This window comes from Neodiprion virginianus, chromosome 2 (assembly GCF_021901495.1).
Source record: "Neodiprion virginianus isolate iyNeoVirg1 chromosome 2, iyNeoVirg1.1, whole genome shotgun sequence".
Lineage (NCBI taxonomy): Eukaryota > Metazoa > Arthropoda > Insecta > Hymenoptera > Diprionidae > Neodiprion > Neodiprion virginianus.
This window is the reverse complement of record NC_060878.1, coordinates 3,057,001-3,080,999: the sequence shown is the minus strand read 5'-3', so window position 1 is coordinate 3,080,999 and position 23,999 is coordinate 3,057,001. Positions and strand designations below refer to the sequence as shown.

The 23,999-nt window shown below is 40.8% G+C and overlaps 1 protein-coding gene across 4 annotated transcripts in view; it reads right to left on the bottom strand.

Moving 5' to 3' along the window:
* LOC124297413 (epithelial discoidin domain-containing receptor 1-like) overlaps positions 1 to 23,999 on the bottom strand; it is a 143,221-nt gene that overhangs the window by 54,256 nt on the left and 64,966 nt on the right. For all 4 annotated transcript variants that reach the window (XM_046748411.1, XM_046748409.1, XM_046748410.1 and 1 more), the window contains one exon: positions 947 to 1,111. In XM_046748411.1, coding sequence (XP_046604367.1) covers positions 947 to 1,055 — 109 coding nt within the window. In that variant the 5' untranslated portion in view covers positions 1,056 to 1,111. The remainder of the gene's footprint in view (positions 1 to 946; positions 1,112 to 23,999) is intronic.

Sequence of the window (23,999 nt, the reverse complement as noted above, 5' to 3'; positions counted from 1 at the left end):
GCAAGCTTTAATCTTCTCATTTACAATTGGATGCAACGATTCTGGCAAGAAATTTGTATAAAAAGCAAACAAAATCATTGGGCAAAAAAAAAAAAAAAAAAAATGTACCCGTATAAACATTCAAAAACTTACAGGGTTTTCGATTTTTAAACTCCTTTAAACAAGGAACCTCTTTCTCTGAACATTTTTCAGGTGATATAGCAAAAAAAAAAAAAAAAATCAAAAAACTCATCATAACCGTATGAAAAGATTTAATAGAAATCAATTCTCGCGTTTCGAGTGATTTAGAGCCTGTAGATTATTGTTAAATACTGAGGTGAATTCTTGTTGTTGTTCTTGTTGTTGTTGCAGAGAGATGAGCTGATCGTGTATATTCGGTGATGTAATATATATATACAGTAAAGTATAAATTAGATGGTTAGATTAATCTTTGGCGATATTTTTGCTCAAACAAAAGCTCGTAAATTCGAAAAGGCATTTAGCGGTGAATTGTTTTGCAATAGTTGTTAACGGGAGTTGCACCAAGCCGTTAGTAGACGATAGTAGATATCGAAGCTATCGTTCGACTTCCGGTGACCGGTGGACAGTAGCGGTACGATCAGAGAAACTTTGGTAATAAACATCGGGGAGTGTTCGATATCCGTTTTCGAGATAAGCTTCAACAGCCTCGAAGATATGATATTTATGCAAGCTCCGTTACAACATCGGCCGAGGATAGGAATATAAATGTTTGTAGAATATCCGGAACACACATCGATATTCGCGACGTCGACGTCTTTTGATTGTAAATCGAACCGCGCTGCGGAAAGCTTAGAAAAGCTCTCAACGCACGTGGCACAAACACCGGTGCACTGGTGGCTGAGAATCGCAGAAACGCGAGGAGAAATAAATAGTTGGTGGAAAGTGTCTGCGTTTGTCTTATTTTAATTTGTTTATTCATACTCACAGAGGTCAACGCCGTGAGCGACGGTTACGAGGCTGCCCAGGACGACCGGGAATATAAGGATGAGGGCAGGTGACGCACCTCCGGAGGAAATCCTCCGGGCACCCCTCATCGCAGACGGCTAGGCCCGATGGTTCACCGTTCGACCTCCGTCATTTCCGCGCCGATCTGGAAGTGGAGATGATTGGATAGTTACCAGAACGATAGTCATGATGATAGACTTTATTTTTGTACTTTATAAGGTGTTGTTCTTGTTGCAGTTACTGTACAGTTTCCTTGAGAGTGAAAAGTTGAGTTTTTACTAGATTACTCCACCTTTTGAGGTTCAGAGAATCATCTCCGATCATTTTCGGATGGACGTCTGCACGTACACTTGGGGACAATGAATCTGACAATGAGACGACTAATTTTTTACACTAGGCAGTTATGTTGGCAACACAGAGAAACCCACAGCGCCACAGTTGGTTGAGCGCGAAACTAACTCGATCTCAGTAAACGTAACGTAACCCATGACCGTCGAATCTAACCTTAGAATACCGCGGGGATAATGATTTGCTGGATTGACATGTCAATTCTCAGCTTAGATTCAACGATCATGGGTTACGTTACGTTTACTGAGATCGAGTTAGTTTCGCGCTCTGCCGATCATGGCGCTGTAGGTTTTTCTGTGTTGCCAACATAACTGTCTAGTGTAAAAAATTAGTCGTCTCAGACTCATTGTCCCCAAATGTACGCATGTGTGTGATCAATTTTTTTGTCCGACGATAACTCGAGAACGAGTTACCGGATTTCAGTGATTTTGGTCTCAATCGACGCAGATTTTCAAAACTTAGAACTGATTAGATTTTGGGTATGATCGGTTCAGTACTTTTTCAATTATTTAAATCACAAAATTCCAAAAAGTCGAATGAAAACGATGTTTTAAGAATGGATCAATGGATTTGAATCAAAATTGGTAGCGCGAGGTTTTTTGGGCCGCTAATCACGAAACTAAGGTCAGATTTGCAAAATTTATAATTAGCGTATTCGATAAGTTGAAAAAAAAAAACTAAAAACATTTGGATTTTGATGAAAATTGGTATTCTTCGGTTCGTTGAGTGGCTGATCACGAATCTGAAGTCAGATTGCGAAATCTAAAATAGCGATCCAATATGGTGGGAGAAAATCTAAAAATATTCCATTATAGTGTTTCAAAATTTAAAAAATCGTCATTATTTCAAGTAAAATGGTATCCGAAGGCTTTAAAATCGTCAATTACGAATCTGAATTTTTATTTCGAAATTCGAATTGGATATTATTCATTTTCTGGCTGCTGGCCAGTTTAAAAAGAATTGCAAAGAATAATCCAAATACACAATTCCGGGTACAAATTCAGAACAGTAATTACACTAAACAGTCGCTTTCATATAAAAATTTTTCTTACGATTCGAATGAAATTCAAAGCAAATTCTCTAGTATCTAACATTGTAAGTATGACGAATAAAATTTCTCACAGCGTATGTCATGAGTATAATAGAATTGTAGAAAGCGAAAGAATTTCCTCGATTCTTCCGGTCTAGCTACCAAAATTGTCAAAGTGTCTACGCACTATACACACACATATATATATACTCGTAGTATGTATGTATACCAATATGCATATATATTTGGGTATTTTGAAAGTTGATATTTATGGGAAAGTAAACGTCTCGTGATTCACGTTAATGCCTGCCATAAGTAATTAAGTAATGACAGTTTCTGAGGTTTCCACGCCGGTTAACGGATGGTAGGGATCATTAATTAGAGGCACGTAGCTAATTAATAACCTCCCGTTTTTATGATTCGGTATTTTCATTATCATTATCAGCAGCAGCAGCAGCAGCAGCAATTCTAGCCGACGGCCTTACGCCGTGTCACAATCTTTGATTTACCGTTTCCTCATCTCGCCAAGCAATTATAATATCAGACTACGAGGCCCCGTGTCTTTCCCTTCATTTCTATGGCAGTTACGAACAAAAGTGCTTTTCTTCAACAAATATGCTCACCGTCGAACAGAACGTCTATTAGGAAGTCGAATGCCCCCTATATGTATGGGGCATTCCATGCCAATTCGACCAGGGTCTGACCTGAAACCTCTTGGATTTGGTTCGCGATTTTTTATATTGTCGTTACAACTCTTAAAGTAATTTTTATTTTTTTTTCAGATTTTCCCTGCATCCCCTGCCGCCCCCAGAGGTCGTTAAATAACGATATTTTGACAGTGAATGCAGCATTTTTAAAAATTATCAACAAAATTACATAAATTCTGCGACTAGCACCAAAAATATTCCAACCAAAATTGACGCGGGCGGACAAAACGGCAGTTCTTTTTTTTTTTTTATTCATATTTAAGCTGATTAATAATTTTTTGTTAGTCGTTTTGATTATTTTTACTCAGCTTATAGCATTCGATGTGTCTTCGCTGATACAACACCACTCTGGAAATTGTAATAAAAAATCTGTGTAATAGAAAACAAAAAAATAAATGTATATCCTGTCAAAATATCGTCAAAATCAGAATGATTTTTAGAGTTGGAACAACAATATAAAAAATCGTGGACGGAGTCCAAGAGGGTTCAGGTCAGACCTTAGTCGAATTGGCGTGCAATGCCCTGTATACATTCCTGTTTCGCGAACACTCTGACTAGATTTCAAAAATTTATCAGTCGACTTAAAAAATTCGTCTTAAAAACGTCTTAGTCATTTTTTGATTCACAGGAATCGGAAACATAACATTTACGATAAACATCCCAAATACTTTTTCGCAGATCTGTGAAATTCGCGTTTCTGTAACGCGCGTTGGAGGAAATTTGCGCGAAAATATATTCAGAAAAATTTTTATTTCCGGTTATCGCTCAGTCCTTAACTATTTTCATTTTTTACCACAGTCGAAAAATATAGTTCTGGGTAGAAAATGAAAATTAGTTTCCTAGATTGACGTTGAAGCCTTGTTTAACTTAAAAAAGTAGAGTAAACCTCAGAAACTGATTTTGCGTTGCAATTACCAAAAAAGGATCGAGAACAATATTCAAAACGGTTTTTTTAACGATACCTGTTTTACCGAATTTTTCTAGTTACTATAACAAGTGAAATTTTTCTCATTGTAAGGGTATCTTCGAGTAATCAGGGAGCACATCTAGATCCGGGGATCTCGATTCCTAGGAGAAGGACACTCGCAGGAGTTTCTCGTGCAGCTAGTAGCATTGAACCCGAACCTCCTCGAGTCGATGCCGTGTCGATATTCATGTTCATTTGCATGGGAATGAGTTTATGCAGATGATTTTAGGTAGGCGCAGGTATTTACGCGGTGTACATAATCTATACGCTTATATAACATCGATCGCAAGATACGAAGGTGTTTAAAGTCAACTTTTAGTGCGTAATGCATGTACTGCGTAGTACTATAAAATAAGACCGGCCAAGTCTTTTAACCAAAAAGTTACGAGCTTCGTAGATACTCGTTTATCTTCCTGCAGCGTCACTTTATTAATTAATTAAAATATATTATTAGAGATTAAACCAGAAAAGAAGAATCAGAATCTGCGGCTATATATTATAATCCGTGTATGAAAAATAACCGGGGAGACTATAATTTTTCTCTCTGTCTACCACGGTGAGCACTTAATTCAACCTTGGTACAGGTCTCGAGGATATCATCATGATTAAAATGAATATTGCGCACCCTGAACCGCGAAGAAGAAGAAAATGAAGAAGAAGAAGAAGAAGAAGAAGAGAAGGAGGAGGAGGTTGGAATTAAGGGCTCAAATTAATTAGTACAACGTGGCTGATATCATTTTATCACCCTTTCTTTCACTCCTTCCTTTTTCATTTTTATTTCTTAAATTTTTTCTCTACCTCGCATTATTCGCGGTTAACCTTTCTCCTTTTTCTCTTTCGCTTTCTAGGTCTCATTTCATCCCGACGATTTCGGTTTCGTAATCGTTTAATATCGCAGTCTCCTGCGGCATCGTCCGTGTTATTTCCCTACGAATGCGGTGCTCAGTGTCAACCATAATGCATGGTTGTATAATTTATGTACGGTTATACCGTATTCGGAGGCACTTAAAAATAGCCTCAAAGTATAATAATTACCTTACAGATTTTTCGAATTGAATTTTTATTCAAAGTATGTAAAATTGGTTTTACTCTCTTTCGTACGTGTTTCGGTGTTTGTGCATGCATTTCTACAAGAATCACGCTCACAAGTGTAACGTGAAGCCTGAAAGAAGTCTATATATATTATAATAGGCACTTCGTGAAGTTCAATATAATTTTCCTGCCTCGAGATTGCCTGACTTGTAAATATTTCACCGCACGAAGTTTAATCGTTCGGGGTAAAAAAAAAAAAAAAATTAAAGAAAAACAAAACGATAAAAAAAGACTTGAATGATAAAACATCAAAACCAAACAATGTTACAGGGTTATGAAAAAAATTCAGATATATATATATATATATATATATATATATATATATATATATATCTCACCTATATTTGCTTGTTTATTATTTTATTTTTCTTCCCCCCTCCTCCTCCCCCCCTTTTTTTTATCTTCTACAATATAAACCAGAAAATTACACCGATGAAAATTAATTAAGGTTTTAATTTAGAAAAGTGTGTACAATACCTTCGGTGAGGAGAAAAAATTAAGGTAACGGAATAACTGCGACATGGGCACCATAGGCAAAATAAAACCGAGTTCTGAAGGATGTATAACTTTTATATATAGATATATATATATATGTATACACTAAGGGGGGGAAAAAATGAAACAAGTCCGTAAGATCCCTCGCGGGTTAAGCCGGGAAGGTGGTTCTAATTAAAAATTAATACTGTAACTCTGCAGTCGGGTCGCGGTTTTCTTCTCTCGCGTATAACATACGTTGTACGTATGTATTTTACGTATAAAATTTGCAAAGGTATACGTATACGTACTTAAACGTATTTACACGGTACGAAATATGTGGAGAGAAAAAGATTGAAGCGAAACGCGAGTAAAAAGAAAAAAAGAAGAAGAAAGGAAGAAGGGGGAAATTACATCGAAGAGAAGAGCGTAAAAAGCAACTACAGCGCGAAAAATAACGCATCCGAGATTTCAATCCCTCGTATTAAAAATACACATCCCCCACTGTCGCAGCGAGATGAGACGAATGTAAGAGATGGAATTACGCGTGTATAGGATAGTGAGTGAGTGAGACGGGGAGGTCGAAGCGGGTGAAGTATAGTCATCCATCGGTTACGTGCCTCAAGAGTTAAGAACCAGCGTGTACGTCAGCACAAGGAATGTTAACTTTCCTTAATTATCCGAAGATGCGAGAGGGGCTCGCATTTCGTAAATTTCCTGCATCACGAATATATACGTATATGAATATATGCCTATATATACATACATACATATGTGCGACGGAGCGTCGAAGCGAAGAAAGAATCAAAAAAGAAAAGAAAAAAAAATGAAGAAGAAGGGAATTAAAAATACAAAATGAAAAAGTGGAAAACCTGAAAATTACCCGTAAGCCGAAAGTGCAGAGGGGGGGAATAAAAGAAGATTTATAAAAAGGGGGAAACCCCGCGGTGAGCTGGTGGTCCAGGTTTCTCCCGGACTGCACAATCACTCGGCGTCCCGAATCACCAAACATGATTCAAAGTCCGTCCCCTTTCTCCGTATAATACTTTATTTCCCCCTTAAGTCGGCTGAGCGATATCTTTGCTGCATCTCATCTCGTATCTGATCCTATGAGAATCGATGAGAAATGGCGAGAGGCGGTGTTCTACCGTCTGCTTGTATGCGTACATATGCCCGGCTAATAGGGGATGAGGGGTGGTTGGTTCTGTTTGTCGGATGATCCTCGGTGATCCTGAAACCGCGATTTTGAGCACGAACTCCGCAAGCACCCGGGATTCTTACCAGGACTACGATTTGGACCGAGCTTGCAGAGCAAAAGCTCACGACTCTTACGTAAGAGTCTCATTGTTGTTTACTGGACAGAGCTACTGGATCCGCGGACGCGTTGTCTCAATAATGAATCGCCGGGGATCACGATTTGTGGCTATAAATTGGTAACCGTACAAGCTTCTGCATCACGGCACATTCCCCCTTTGATTACGTTTGTGTTACACTCCGCGTTTCTGCGAGGTGGACAGAAGCTAATTTCTGCTTCGGATGTTTGCCTGAATCTAGTATAGTTGGTGAAATGTAACTGCGGTATGAAATTGTCGGAATAGTTTACAAGGAAATGTGGTAGAAGTAACCTTATGGTGAAAAAAGTACAGTACAGTATGACATATGTACCTACTCATAGATTTTATGGTTACAGAGATCAAAGCTCATTGTGCTTACCCGGAACTAAGTAAGTAAGTTTATTTATTTAATCCATCATGCATAGAATTTTAGAAAGGAATGCGTGCTTCGTAAAGTGTAGGAGGAAAGACGCCAAGAAAAACATCGAAGTATCAGTTTGTTCAGCTTATCGCTCGTGATTCAATTAAGTAGAAATTACACGGCATTAAGTACAAGGAAAGTCATTACCCGAAACTATAAATCAACAAACTCATTGAGCTATAATTTTCCGTTAGGAACAATTATTGCAACAAGTGATATTTTGCTCAGTTTACACGTTGAGTAAACGTTGATTCGTAATCAGATCCGGGGATCTTCCTGTAGGTACAGATTTAGGTATCATAAGCGGGAGCTTCGGAAGTGCGCGTAAATCCGTTCTTAGCTAAGCCTGGAGGTTCGTTTTTGTTGTAGATTTTTTTTTTTTTTCGTTATTGTCAAGAGCGTGAAAATGTAAGAAGATTAAGTCGTCGCGGAGTCACCGACCAGCAGCTTCGACGTAGCTTTTTTCCTAGGGCGTACAAGGCGAGCCCAATTTATCGGTACACGCGTCCAACCGACCGTCCATTAGTCAAAACGATTCCTAACTCGCGCGTCCCGATCGAACTCATGCACGTGGATCCGGAGACCTTCCAAGGACTCGGGATCAAGTCGTGGGAAGAAATACGGATCGAGTCAAGTCGAGTCGAGTCGAGTCTCCGCAAATGTGTATCGGAGGGCACTCGTCCGATGGTTCAAACGAGGTGACAGCTTCTAGATTGGCTTAAAGGTCTCTCGGCTAGTGTCGATTACCACATCGCTGATCCTCCTGCATAAATTTATGTTACCCTATCACTGGTACACGCATAGCGTTCACCAGTAGCCTCGCTCTAGTTGGCAGCAAGGGTATCTCACGCCTGACCGAACTCACTTTGCACGGAACTAGCCTTGGACTTAACTCCATTGGAGGTAAGGTAACCGTACCATTTACTAACACGCTTAGACCCAATTAACTATTGACCCATTTATTTTCCAAAGTTATGAATTGACGGCACTCTTTGTGAATTTATCGACGACTAGAACCAATTGCTTCTATTTCGTTACGTACTAGACAGCAGCGCCAAAATGTACTGAAAGTGGGATTTATATACTAAATACAGTGGCAAGTTCAAACAATATTGTTAAAGTGGTTGGCTATTCTTCTTCTTCTCTTAATTTATTTAGGCTTTCTACATTGGCTGGATTACTGTTCTCTAAGGGCATGTGTCACTGTGGTTGGCTAGTATATCTGTTGACTATGGAAAGTAAAAAGCAACGTCTCATTGATAGGTGCTGACGGTGACGAGCAATAAGAACAAGGAGAAGAGAAGACATGTTCATAGTCGGCTAGATGGAACAATGCATCCCAAGACCATCTATGGTGTGTGCTTTGTACCTTTACAAAAAAATTTATAAAAAATAAACGTTGAAGAGACCACCACCACACAATCGTACGAGGTTTACGGAAGGCGTACCGATCTATTGAATGGAGCGAAAAGTACTGAATCCAGTATAATTGTACCTACTGTACTGGTAACACCGGTCACTCTTACCGCGACGGTTGACTGTAAGTGCGATATTTTCTTTGGCTGTGGTTGATCCCTCAACGTTTTCTTTTTCCGAATGCGATTCCGATGCTCCATCGGTCCAATTACCGTATCCGAATGAAAGCACGAGAGTCTCGAATCTATTTCAACGGAGGAGTAATAACTCGACGAGTACGCGGCAACCTGACGGTACAAGCCTCCACTTGGAGCCAGGCATCATTATACGGTGCAGCGTAACATCGATCTTGCTCAAGTAAGCATAAGGAGACGAACAAACGTTGGAGTGTTTAAGAGAATTTGGAAGGCTCCGAAGAGATGGAGTGATATTTTGCGCGTAGTTTGAATCGGGAGACTCTGCCTTGGAAGTCTTCATCTCAGGTCAACCGGTCGCGTTCACCGTGGGAGAATGACAGACTCCGTTGAGAGTGTGCTGGTTCGTTATCTGTACGAAGTCGTTGCTCGGGATGAAAAGCACTCGAGGAAGGTGGAGAGCCGCCCGTCAAGAATAACGTCTGTCAGAGCCTCGTCCAGCTTTCGAATTTCGGTCTGGGTGGCTGATGGCCGGTGTCTTGAGGTTTTGACGGGAGAACAATGCCTCCCAATGATCCAGCAGTCTGTTCTACCCAACGAGTCTGACTGATCTCGACGGCCGGACGGTTCGCTGTCTCCATTACCCACCACCTTAGGCCGCGCCGGATCGCCAATTTGTGCGAAACTGAAGCCGGGGGATGCTAACTAAGTCCTGCTAAGACCGGTGCTCCAAAGCCGAAGGACCATGTGGCGTAACTAGCCAATTCCACGATGATTTATTCCCCGTGGCAGGATATTATACGGAGCCTCTGTTACAGGCGTGCCTGGTAAATTTGTAACGTCCCATAATTCCGAGAGCTGTGTTTATGGCCCACGTTTGTATTATTATTGGCCGGGATTTGGGACGTGGAGAGGAAATTAGTAGGGCTCCGCAAACTGCAAGCTCGGTTCGACATTCTCGATATCGACGAAATTCGGTCGTCCTGCGGGCCGACGAGCTTCGCTCGATTATTGGATCGGAAATGTCTGGAAATCCGAATCTGACCGAGGCTCCACCGAGGATGAAGAGAAATCGGTGCAATTCAAAACTGGGAAATATTTTACAATATACTTGAGCAGTGGTGCTCAAGTAAAGAAAAGGAGTATAGAGTGTAAGCATGCGAATGGGATTTCAAGCTTGAATCAAAAATATCCGGTAAGATTAGTATACCAGTTATTAACCCTGTACCAATTATTGACCTTTTTTGGTTGTATCTGTTTGAACCTTGGTTCTAAAATTACCAAAAAATAAATGTGTAGTGTCGCACCATCCAGCAATTGGTTTTAGTCATCGAGAAATTCACAATTTGAATTTTTTTGAAGTAAACTTGAGTAAATTCGAACAACAGAAGCTAAGATATCGAGAATTCGAGATAGGAGTTTATGGCTAGAACGTTTCAAATGATTAAATTCTGGTGCTTTTGACGCGCGAAAAATGTTTTCGGACTTGTTTTTCCCACTGGTCAGATCTCTGCAAATTGTACAAAAATATTCAAGAAACCTTACATTAGGTATCGTTGATAACCATTGACGAGTATTTATAAATCTATTCTTAACCACTCTAGACGTAACTATTTACGAAATGTTATTTCGGTCACTTACTGGATACCTTTACGTCGATAAAAATAATCCGAAAACTATTATAATCGTATGAAAAATACCATAATTTAAAAAGTTTGAACGTTCGAACCGTGACAAACCTTTTCTGAAGCATTTGACGTTGATCACAGCATAGGTCGTGTAAATTCGCTCAAACCCATTTCCATCGCACAGAAGATATGTTGTTTCGTTCGTATTCACTACAACGATCGCAAACACCTTTCCTGGAGAATGTATAAACGGTTTTTTCCTCCTCTTAACTTTCGATTCAAACTACGGATCCCATTCGTCCTTAATGCGCATTCGAAAAGGCGTTGCGACGGCCAAGCGGCGTCGTAAAAGTCCCGGAGATCGTTCGTTGGGTTCGTTACCTCCAGGCAGCAGGGGTCGAGGGCCGCGGCGAATCCGTCATCGCCGCCGTTAGCGACGGCGACGACGAAGGCGACCTGGTGGGACTCGAAGACGCGGTCCCACCGACGACGACGACGACGATGACGAAGACGATGAGGAGGAAGACGGTCCTTCCGTCACCCGCGCTCTAACAAGCTTCTAATGAGGAACGGGTGTTTGTCGTGTTCATCGTGTTCGCCTCCGTTCCATAAGTGAGCACCGAACTCTCCTCGCGCTGCGCTGCAGGTCGCGCGCAATTACCATTTATCACTTGGACTACACGCGCTTTATTCTCTCCTCGTCTCCGTTTCTGATCCTCTATTTTTCCGGACTCGACGTTACACCCTTTTTCACATCTCTTATCCCCCCGCCACACCACCACTACCAAAATCCTCTTGGTTTACGTAGTACGTGTAACACCGCACTCAACTGTTTCCGGTATCCAGTTCTCAGCTTCGTTGTAGCCTTCTTAATTCCGGTTCCTCAGTATACCGTGCAATCAATCTCTTCCTTGGTTGTAGGTATACTTTGACGCAATTATGCACACATTTTTATATTCTTTTTTTTAACGCTTTTTAAATACTCTGAATTGGTTCGTTTTTCGGACCTCTAGATTAAAATAGCCCGAAATGCAGTATGACTGACGAAAAATCAAAAAAGTCTACACTGTTCTATAACCCTGTGTCGTGTGTTTTTGATTACGCAATCAGCCGTCTATCAGGATATCGTTCTTGGCAATTTTTCACACCCCGCTTAGCAGTGTCCAAAAGCTATTAAAAAAATTCACGGAATCAGTTTAACATCTCTACCTGATGATCCGATAGTTTGCAATACAACATTTTTAGTTATTTAATAAATAGAAATTTTTAAACATTAGAAAACATCCGAGATACAGAGAAACCCAAATGTAAGAAGCAACGATATTGTTACGAATAATAATCTTGATGACATGGTGTAGACTGTAGAGGGGTTTCTTCTCTTCGTTGAATTAGAATTTCAAGTCAAGAGTTGACAATTTAAAACTAGGATTTTATACGTAATGTTTTCTTCTCAACTTTCAACCCCCCGGTACCGGATCAATCAAATGCATTCTTGGATGAATCAAAAACGCCTAGACAACTGTGTTCATTTTTCCGAATGTAGATTCGGCAGCGTGTTGCCTAGTTGAAAACCGTATCATGTGCAGCAAGTTTCTTATCAGCAACCGCCTTGCCAGGTCTCTACAAACTAGGCAAGCGAAGCAAAAGGTGAAACGGTAAGAAGGGCGGATGGGGGTGGCTCGAGATGGTCGTTCGCCCTTTGCGAGAGGGATAGAGAGAGGACTGCCGGTAATAACCGTATGTCACGAAACCATAAAACCTCCAACTGTACACCAGTATAACGTATACAGTATACACACACCAAGTGCCCATCCACCCACCCAAGGAAGCCTGCGCCGCGGTTTATCGCTGGTACGAAGAAGATTTTCCCGCGTACGTTTATTGCATCCATTATCAAAGGTCGCCGGTCTTGATGGCTACCACCTGTGATGTATCGCAATGCTGCTGCAGAGCGTCTATTAAAAGGTCGCTGCGCGAAGTACGGCGGCCGTTGGGATACTGCAAAAATAGCGAATAACTTTCTGTTGAACTTCCTTTTGAATCGCGCAGAGGGCGCTACTTGGCATACTTGCGGCTTCGGCGAAGCCTCTGAATTCCAGGTGTTATGTATGGTCCAACATGGTGTGCCTGGGCGTGCAACTTCTTTTTCTAAAACAGTTTCGTTCTCGCGCTGGAGTGGACTTAAGTGGGGAAACAGGTTTAGGACTACGTTCTTTTTGGTGATTTTCATGATTTTTTTTTTGGCAAGAAAGGAATGACGATTAGGTACTTAAAAAAACGTAGTCCTAAACCTATTTCCCCCCTTAAGTAAATTCGGTACCAACGGCATGAAAATACCCTAGATCGGTGGTGATTAATTTTTGTGACGTTGAGATCTGCGTGGGAAAAAAAACGAGCGGGTCTTTTAAACTCCGTACATGGTAGCGTTCGGACAAGAAAAAAAATTCCCTAACAATATAGGGATTTCTTTAGACAGTTGGTACAAAATTACTTGAAGGCTCTGATCTCGAAGAAAATGGCGTGTCGTAGGAGTTCTAGGTACACCATGTATATTCACACCACGGCTAGAAGTGACTCGAAGAAATCGAAGTAGAACCGGCGCCGCTTAAAGCCTCGATTTCCTCACCCCTGTTAATATCACTCCAAGCGGAGTAAATTCAATCCGTTTGTTATAGCGTCTCTGCAGCCGGAGTCGGCGAACCGACTGGAGGAGAGATTCTTCGTAACAGTTATTTCCTTCGTTCATTAACTTTTACGGTTTCGCCGGTTGTTTCCTAGGAGGACGGAGGGTTGGCCGGTTCTCGTTGTTCCCCGACGCTTCGCGAGCCGCTTTCAATGCTCGGCGACCTCGTTATGCCGCCTTATGCCTTATGCCCTCCGTACAACTTAACACTTGTTGAAAACCCGGCTCCGAGGGTATTAAAGGAAGCGCGGTGCAAAACGCTGAAATGGAACTCATTACTGTTTAGTCGAGTAAAGGCGGTAAGGGGGGATTTTGAGAAGGGCGAGTCTGCCTGCGTTTTGTTATAATAATATTTTACGCTCACCACCGACGTCTACCTCGGTCTCGCTAACGACGATGGGTTATTCAGTCGCACGATATCATTCTTTTCATCGCTATTATACTCCCGACGCCATCTCCTCCGCCTTCTTTCTGTACGGTGATTTTACCGTTCGCGCGTCCTGACCGCAGAATATGCCCCGTGCTTCTATCACGCTACGTGACTCGAGTCACGAAACACTTGTCCTCGTTGAAATTGACATGAGAAGAAAGTCTGTTTCATCAAAAGATGTATGCAGAGTGAATTTCTAACGACTGCATGGTGTACGTCCTCTGCTAAAATTTAACCCTCACGCGCTGAAATCCGAAAGCGGCTGTTTCCCAGGGTGACCAACTGTCCCTAACCTTAAAAATTTCGACAGTTGCGAATTGAGCACAACTACCACCGACAACTGTCGATATTTTTGAGGTTAGAAACAGTTGGTCACCCTGCTAAACCGCAGCTTTCGGATTGCAGTGCTTGCGGATTATATTTTAGCAGACGACGTGCAATACGATTGTCACGAATACGTGTAATTAGAGTAGTCACGACACGACGGAGAATTAAAACTACAGAAAAAAAGATCTACGAGTAGATCTTGAAAGGCAAATATTGAAATCCGAGTACCATCCTCTATCTATTTTTAATCCGGTAATTGTTTTGCTTCTATAAAATTGAAATCCGATCGAACGTTAATCGTTATACATATTTTCTCGCATTTTAGATTCAACCGTGTAAAATAATTGTGCTTATAATTCAACATATCCAATAAGTAGATATATAAAGCCGCTTCTGCGTATCGATCCCGATACCGACATCTTACCGAGTATCGATGATCGATAAGGTTGACCAGTGTGGGGATAACCTCAATCCGAAAAGAGGGCTTGTGTCAATCCAATAAGTCATTATTTTCGCGGTATTCTAAGGCTAGAATCGACGGTCATGGGTTATGTTATGTTTATCGAGATTGAGTTTGTTACACGCTCGGCCGACTGTGGCGCTGTAGGTTTCTCTGTGTTGCCAACATAACTGTCTGGTGAAAAAAATTATCGATCTCAGATTTATTGTCCCAATGTGTACATACATACGTTATACCTGTACATTCGTAATTAATGAATAGACGCCGTTTGGGCTAAAGCAGCCGGAACGCCCAGCCCCCTCGAACACGCTTGTAATAATAGTAATAGCGGTAAAACAACGGGAATATAATGTAATAACGAGAAGGAGGGCGGGAATATAAGGAAGGGCGGCACGCTGTGCCCGAGTTGGTTTTGCATGTACCGACCCGCCGCAATGCATTCATGTATGGGTGGATGTAGATACACGTGTTCGCAAGCTCAGCATCCCCCGGAACGAGACGCGGGTCTCTTAGTCGGCGGTTTGCGGTGGGCAACACACAGCGAAGGGTAATTCCCGAATTGTAAGGGTGGCGGGTAAAAAAAGTAAAGGGGAAAAAAATTCGAGGAAATATGTCGTTGGACAAAAATGTGTCGTAGTAGCATGAATTTAAAAATAGTTAGACCAAGGTCCGTTGGAGAAGTTAGACACACGGATACGTGCGTGAGATATTATCTCTGAATAACCAACCTTTTCTATGGCCGGCGTCAATTCGTAAAGAAGACGCGTAATGTTAAGATATTTAATAGCTCTGTATTCGTTATTAAATATTACTTGTTCCAATACGAATCCTCCTGCGAATATTTATTTTAATCGGACGGGCGATTAACCACTATTAGAGATACCAAAAATTACTGCCAGTTTCGTCGCGACGTTATAACAGAGGTGGTTTTCAAAATTCTGTAGATGAAAAGGGGGTTTGAGGATCGGCGAGAAAAGTTGGAAGCGCGGCTCTCGTCGGGTTATTCCAACCGCATAACTTTAGGATTAATTAAATTTGACCGTTGTTAAAAGGATTAATTAGTTATACTACTTCCACCGCGATTCTCGTATAATTCTGGAAAGAAGAAGCTCGGCTGAGGGTTGGTAAAGAGAATTTGCACCCCTCTTTGCTGGGCTTTGTAGCCCTACGGCACACGCCATATCTTGGGTGGTAATGAAAGTTGCGGAGGACAAAGATTCGAAGAGAGAGAGATGGAGAGATTTAAGGAGAAGCCCTGGTCGCTTTACACGTTTTTGTATATATTTCCAAATGTCAAATTCCACGTATCTCAAACGCGAAAAATGGCTTGACTCAATTTTGAACAAAAACACTGCAATGCATTTCTTTATTTCTGTTTCGAATGAACGTTTCTTGCGGTGTTTTTTTTTTTTTTTTTCAGAATAGTGTATAGAACGTTATTGTTAAATCCTGTTTCGCATTTCAGATACGTGGAATCTGATATTTCGAGATATATATACGACAAGGTCGAAATCGACCAGAGCAGGTTAAAGGTCGAACGGCTGGTAAAATTCTAATCATTACCTTCGAGAACGTTTCTTTCCAAAAATAGGAGGAGAGAGGCGCAGAAAAAAAAAAAATATTAAAAAAAAAACCGATCAACGAAAAGGTAAATGAAAGTAAAAGAACATTTAATATCTATATCATATGCTAGAAGCCAGGCAAAATGTAGAGCTACAAGTTTTTTCCGAACTCTTTTCATTTCGTCGTGAAACGCAATTTCGAGTCGTTCAAGAGTCCTGAAAAGAAAGCAACTGATTATGGATACCGTAAAATGAAACCCCTCGGTAGATGATTAGCGATTTTCCACGGTCTACGTAATAGTCCTGTAAAACAAATCAAGAAACAAAAAAAAAAAAAAAAAATTAAATGGAAACAAAATTCTTATACTCGTTGCATAAAAGTATGACCCCGGAGTGAAAAAGCAATCAGTGAATACGTCTTTCCCCGAAGAATATACATTCGTAGGTTGAGCATGTATATCTGTGTATAAGAAACGCAACCGTTCGCACGGACTTGGAAAGCTGTAGTACCTACACAAAAGCTCGTAGGCTTTTTTTCCATTTTCCTTCGCCCTTCGTGATCCGCGAAGTCTGTCTCGGCGGTAAAAATTGTCCGATATATATATATGTGTGGGAGCAATAGCGACTTCGAGACAATGGTGGTTCGGGGGTGGGGGGTGGGGGGATGAAAACCGACGTTGGGTTTTTCCCCACCTGCTGTCCTCCTCGATGTCGACGTCGGCTTCGGCGTCGCGACGCGTACGTTTCACCGTCGGGTCGAGCGGCTCCCCGGAGGCCGAGAACCGCGGCGTGATCGATGTCTCTACTCTCCGCAATTTGAACAATGTCGCGCTATATGCGAAGGGCGCCTCGTTCTTGGCATTCTTCGTTAAAATGAACGCGAGACCGGCTACGGAGCTGGATCACAACTCGCCGAGAGAAGAGAGAAGATAGGAACCCGCGTTCTTATTTACTATTCAGACGACGGCGGGATGCTCTGCTGAAAGAAGAAGAAGAAGAAGAAGAAGAAGAAGAAGAAGAAGGAGAAGAAGAAGACGAAGAGCGGAACCAGAGCCAACTTTCAAACCTCGATACGACTGCACTTTCGCGAATCATCCTGCAGGACTTATTTCATTCCAGGTTCCCTTCTAATAATTTTTATAAACCCTCTTGTCTCATAGTTTCATTATTTCTTACAATGAGTTTTTCGAAAGATTCATTTCAACGACTATTGGGATTGTCACTTAGCGATGCGTCCTCTGGTGGAAAAAAACATCACCCAATTCAATCAGGCTAACAGCTAGTTAACTTTTTTGCCACGTTTTTTCGCACGCGGATAAGGCAACAGATATACATTATCGATTGTGTTTCATTAATTAACGTGACGCGATTAGTTTGTAACACAAAAAATTGAGATTCCCCTTTATTAAAATTAAAAACTTAAGTTACGTGACGACAAAATAGCGCCGACAACACCAGGCTCTGACGTTGTGAGGGACATTTTCAAAAACTTGTGTATCACAGCTGTTACAAGCAACGAAGAATGTAGGTATAAATTTCACAAGGCCTTTACCGTGTTTTTTTTTTTTTTTATCCATTTTGTATATTGGTATAGATATAAAATATCAGAGAGGGAGGTTTTCTCCATTTTTCTCCGTTTTTCTCCAACCTTCACCCAACGCGCTTTGCATGAATTATTAAAATGACAACAATAATAATAATGACAACGACGATGATGGGAAAATGGGCGAACGCAGGCTGTCCCCGTTTGTCAAAGCTCGTTCAGCGTCGTATATTTTTTATTATCGCCTAACGACGCTAGCTCGCGTTGGTCAGATACCTATTTATTCGAGAACGTCCGCTTGGCACGGGATGCAGGACGATAATTAGGGAATAGTGAACGGATGAATGGTGAGAGCTGAGCCCTCCAAGTTGAACCTACGTTGCGCGGTCGGTGACTCCGAGTTTCTGAGAAATAAACATTTCCACTTCATCATCCGGCCGCATATTCTTCTTATTATTACCATTCTAGTAGTACGCGCGTTATATTCTCCTTCTCTGCTGGCCAAAGTTGTGAAATCATACAAAAACCCGGGTGATCAATGATCGACGCGTGAGCTGTACGTACAGACACGTTCAAAGGTCTCGGAATCAAACGATCAGTCAGTCGGTCGGCAGTCCTGGCATTAAATGCCTCTGCCTGCCAATTATGATCGAGAATCGACGAGAGATTACGAAAGAGAAAATCTCGGTGAAATAACTTTTATACGTTTATTATAAAGCGATCGCACACTGAGCTGAAAATAAACGATGCGTCGATTAATCCAACCCAAAAAAAAATTCAAACTATGAATTTGAATCCAAAATTTCGTAAAGTTTAGTACGTAGTCCGAATAGCGGAAAAGTTTTTCGATAATTTATAGTTTCGTTTAAAAATATTTTTCAATTTCAGGCAAAAATATTCATTCTTCTTTCACTTATTATATCAGATTCGTACTTAGTAAGTAAGGCGATGATAATAATTGACACTTTAATGAAATAGATCGTGAGGAAAAATAATCGAATTTGTAAGATCCGAAAAATTAATCGGGAAAAAATAATCGATTATTATCGATAATTCTTTGGCCGTTTAACAGGCTGCGTAATTAATTGTTTATTCCCGTGCGTTTTCTAATGCAGGATATATATTTACGCAATTACATTATAATTATATACGTAATGTATATGCAAGTTATGTTCTTGTCCTATGGGAATATAATTTACTATCTATTCGGTAGACGTTAACGAGCATTCGGACTCGGCGAGTTTCGGATCCGGGAATTGACTCCTTCGTTCGCTTTCTTTGCGATCAGAGGAGAACCGTCCGAGAGGAGATGGAATAAGGAGAAAAATGGTGATGTCCTCCATCAAACCGCGTGCTTTTATATGCGGCGCGCGCCTCGAAGCCCACCCAAAGCCCCATGTAACGTTTAAAGTCGTGGGAATGGTCGTTTTCTTGTTTTTCTTTCCTACCACTTTCCTTCCGCCTCGTGTTTTTAATCTATCTCCTTTTCAACGAGTCTTCGAAATTACCCAATCAAGAATAAAGAAGATGAAAATACACGTGATGCGCGTGTTTATACCTGCGTCTCAGGACCGCCGACGACGTTTTTTGAATCGTAAATTAGCGAAAATTATCCCTCTCGAATAGAAGGATATTATGAGAAACGAAAATATGCCGGATCAATCGTTTTCACCGACGATTGACGGACCAAAAAGAGTTTGAAGAATGCTCGAGCACTTTGTTCTGGCGTTGACATAGAAAGAAAAAAAGAAAAAAGAAAATTTCGGTCGTTTTGTTATCTGCAAGATGAATGATTAGGCCCAGAATTTATTTGAGAATTTTTTCGTAGTGGGAGAATTGAATACTGACATTTTACCAAAATTCTTACCAAAAACCACCAAAGCTCAATGCTCCAGAGGCTTATAAAATTTCAAGTCTGCATTCGCTGTGCAACAAGGGCAAACTTTTAACTAACTCGTTTCTTAAGTAAAAGTGACTATTCTCCAAGAACTTTGATATTGATAGAGAGACACGAAAGAAAAAGAATTGACAAAACTTTTGAATTACTTACTTAACGATACTTTCAAAGAAGCTCCGTTCAATTTCATCGTGCGCAAAATCGTAACGAGTTGAAAAAATTGATGAAAAAAAATTTACAAAGATCCGCTACGGGATTTGCTTGTAACGTATGGGAAAGAATGGATTCTGGATGAAAAAGGAACGTGTAGATGGGAAAAGTATAATAATAATTGTGGTTAAAAAGTCAGTCAAAGTTGAAAAGTAAATTGTCAACTGTGCATAATACACGTACCCACACACCTGGGCATCATCTCGGCAAAAATGTGCGCCAGGTGGGCCAGGCGACAAGCCAGTTCGATAGAACACCACCGTAGTACCAGGACGAGGTTCGCGTCGGTGGTAATCGTCGAATAAAAGCGACGCGAGTATAGGTAAGGTATATATACGGGCAGATGGCTGGCTTGCGGTGTGGCCATTAGCTAATGGGTCCCTAACGCTGACGTGAGCTAGAGCCGGTTCGACCAACGCTCGCGAATCCAGCACGATGGCCAATATCGCACCCACACGTCGGTTCTACACTGCAGCCAAAATTCCCTCAGAAATTCTCCACCGAACGCGTACCGTCATTTCACGCAGTCTGACAATCAGCACTGTTGACGTGTAGGACTCTACGTTTTGTAAAAGACGTTCACACACCGAGTCGGTGAAGTGCGATGAGAAAAACTTTCGAAGGTGTGCAAAGTAATGGAATTTTTGTCAAATGTCAAAAGCTCGGTCGCACATGGTCTGGAACATCGTATTTTTAGTGAAGCTCTACCATTGAACTCGGCGAAAAGAAGCTTATAAAACAAACCAACGTCCTGCGTCTCAATTGGAACATCACGACCGTTGACATGTGGTCTGTACATTTTATGGACGACGTTTGCAGTTCAGTCACTGAAGTGCAATGAAGGAAACTTCCGAAGGTCTGCAAAGTGATGGAAGTTTTGTCAAATGTCAAAAGCTCGGTCGCACATGGTCTGGAACATCGTATTTTTAGTGAAGCTCTACCATTGAACTCGGCGAAAAGAAGCTTATAAAACAAACCAACGTCCTGCTTCTCAATTGGAACATCAGGACCGTTGACATGTGGTCTGTACATTTTATGGAAGACGTTTGCAGTTCAGTCACTGAAGTGCAATGAAGGAAACTTCCGAAGGTCTGCAAAGTGATGGAAGTTTTGTCAAATGTCTGAAGCTCGGTCGTATACATGGTCAGAAACATCGTATTTTAGTGAAGCTCTACCATTGACCTCGACGAAAAGAAGCTTATAAACCAACCCAACGTCCTGCGTCTCAATTGGAAGACCATGTGAACTTGTTACGAATGTATAAAAGTCATCGGTAGATTCGATGATATCCGTGCTGCACCTGGCGTCTTTTTGAGTCGTGAACAATTGATGGTAAACAAGCAATAACGTCGATAATAGTGACGGAGTTCAGCGGACGGTTGGATACTTTCGAAAGTAGGTATGCGTAGAAGGAGGACTGTCAATAAACGAAGCGCAGATCGTACGTGGCCTGAATTAATACTCCTACGGTGTGTACAAATAATCCCAAAGCGTTCTCATGGTGCAATGGCGGTACTCGAAGCACATGCGGTGTAACAGGGGCTTGTTTTTGCCTCGTGTATGTGTGTGTGTGTGTGTGTGTGTGTTGCGTATGGAACGCGGCAGATGACGAGTTGTTATGGGTAGCTGGAGAGACGTTCCATGGTACTACGGTTCCATGGTATATGCTGTAACAACTTGTGTATAATATTCATACGCGCGATGCATGGTAGATAAGACAAATAATCCGGCATTATGCATTAGACCGGTCATAAAACATGGATGTGGTCCACACTGTACACCCTCGTTCACCGGTGCACGTTTATATTATACGCGCGACTCGTAACACATCTGCTGTATGAGATAACGCGAGCTGCTCGACTCACGAGCTGTTTACTCCACCCCCGGAATCGTCGTTCTCCTCTCTTTATCCTCTCAACCCCCTGTTGGAAGAAGGAGGGTAAAAACGTAAAATAAACAAATACGTCTATGAACCCACTTACGCTCTGTATGGTTCTCTAAACGTAAACGTTATCCAGATGCTGATCCACGCAATGCACAAGAGGATTCCTTTCTTTATTTACCTTTTAATCTCTTTCTTCCCTTTCTTGAAACGAGTGAAAAATCTCCGTCCCAGTTGCGAACTTTCCTGTATATGTTACTGGTATATATATATATTTTTCACTCGACGATATCGCGGTGATCAAAAATTACAAAGAACATTTTAGATATTTGTATAAAGGGGTTCGAAGCTGATTGTTTTCACTGCCCTGATTTCACTCGGGGAAAAGCAAAAATCCCCTAGAACTCGGCTCTCGTATTTCTAAAACGGTCCTCGATTTTAATAACGGTGATTGATTTTCAGTAATGAACAATTATAAAGAACATTTGGGTTTTCGTATAAAGGGATTCGAAGCTGATTGTTTTCTGTCCTGATCTCACTTAGGGAAAAACAAAAATTCCCTAGAACTCGGTTCTCGAATTTCTACAACGGCCCTAAATTTTTCAAAATTTAAGAAAAAATTCACGACCTCAAGACGTCGATTAACTGTTGACGTTTTTATGACAATTAGAGAGGTAACGAGACGTCGTCTCGAAGTTACAGGCGTACCATTTTCGTTCTCGCGAATAAAGCAGTGCGGGCCATGGGGTATTTTTCGTCTGGTTATCTATTACTCCGATCTCTCCATTCCCTCACCCCCCGTATCCTTCACCTTTCATCTTTCATCTCCCACTTCGCAATCAACTTTTCCCTCTTTTTTTATCCCTTATTTTCTCTCTCTCTCTCTCTCTCTCTCTTTCTTTTCTTAGCAGAAACTTGTGCTTTTCTTGCAGCGATCCGCGGTCTATGAAATACAACAGGTTGGGGAAAAATACAAAACAGACTTTCTACGCTTTCACTCGCTTCTCGTATTCTACTTATGTATTATAGGACATGATGTAGGTCCATACATTCTCCTTTAATCGTGTAAGCACAGACGTTTTTCCGGTGCGATGTTTTCACTGTCCAAGAAAAACACCGAATGCATGCCTCCCTACGCGTAAATTATCAAACGGGCCAACTGCAGGGGTTTACACTTGCTACGTATAACATAAACATACAATTGTTTATGATTTACCGTTCAGAGAAGAAAAAACAAATAGAAAAAAATAAATAAATAAAAAATATGAACAAATAATTGAGAACGGAATAATTTTTACCAAATATCTCCTTCTCTTTTTCTCCGTTTGAAAAACCGAGATTTAAATATTGTCGTAACGTCTTTTCTACCGCCTTCTACCTCCTCTACTTTTTCGCCTTGATTTATTTGCTTACATCTTTTCACTTTGAAAAACCTGCAACACTCGTCTGCAGCTTTTCTGTTTCCGTTTGTTTCTTCTCGTGTATTATTTCACCGTTTACGTATAAAGTGCACACCGTCTATTAAGTCAAGGCTAACGATACTGCGGAAAGCAACACAGATGCACTTTATCTTTCAAAAACAATAATCTGTCAAATTTACAGTGGAAAAAAAAACAGCTAATTAAAATTGTTATTCGTTTTTTCGTACTTACGCGAGAATTCAACGATTTTGTTGAATTTTAAGGGGACCCGCAAGTCAAATTTTATCCCTACCATACGCATATGCTGGAAAGCCGATGATTTTTTCTTTTTCATGGTTTTGGATAAGAAGTGTGACGTCCCATGTCGGAAAATGATTATGGCAAAATCGTTGCTTTTTTCGAAATTGATATTTTTTAACGAAGAAGAATGGAATGTATACGAATATACAAACCACATTACCGAGAAAGTTTGTTTACTTTTCTGTCTCACTTCTGCTACTTTCATTACTTCTGGAATTATATTTCATGATCGTAGACGTCATAAAACATGAAATTGAAGAGCTTTAGTAGTACGAAAAACGGCTTTTTAGTGGTTTTAATTTATTTAAAAACGTAAACGTAAACTCCTTAATTACACAAATGTCAACCAGACAATAATTCACTACAATCAGAATCCTCAGATTGTTTCAAATCTCCTGTCGACTATTTCGAACAACTTCGCGCATGGATTTTCCGACACTCTTGTTTGTATCAAAAAATATCAATTTCGAAAACAGCGAAGATTTTTCCTGAATTATTTTTCGTCACGGAGATGGTACATCATTTCTTGTTCAAAACCGTGTACAAAAAAACAAAAAAAAAAAAAACCAGCGGCTTTGCAGCATATACGTATAATCGTAGGGCAAAAAATTTCACTTGCGTATCTTAATTTGTAAAAATTCCGTCAAGAAAGGAAATAAGAAATGAACGGAAACGGGGATCACGGTTAATGTTAACGCTAGAATTAAGGTTTAGGGTAAAAATATTCCTTTCACCTCCAATATTGAGACTTTCAATATATACATATA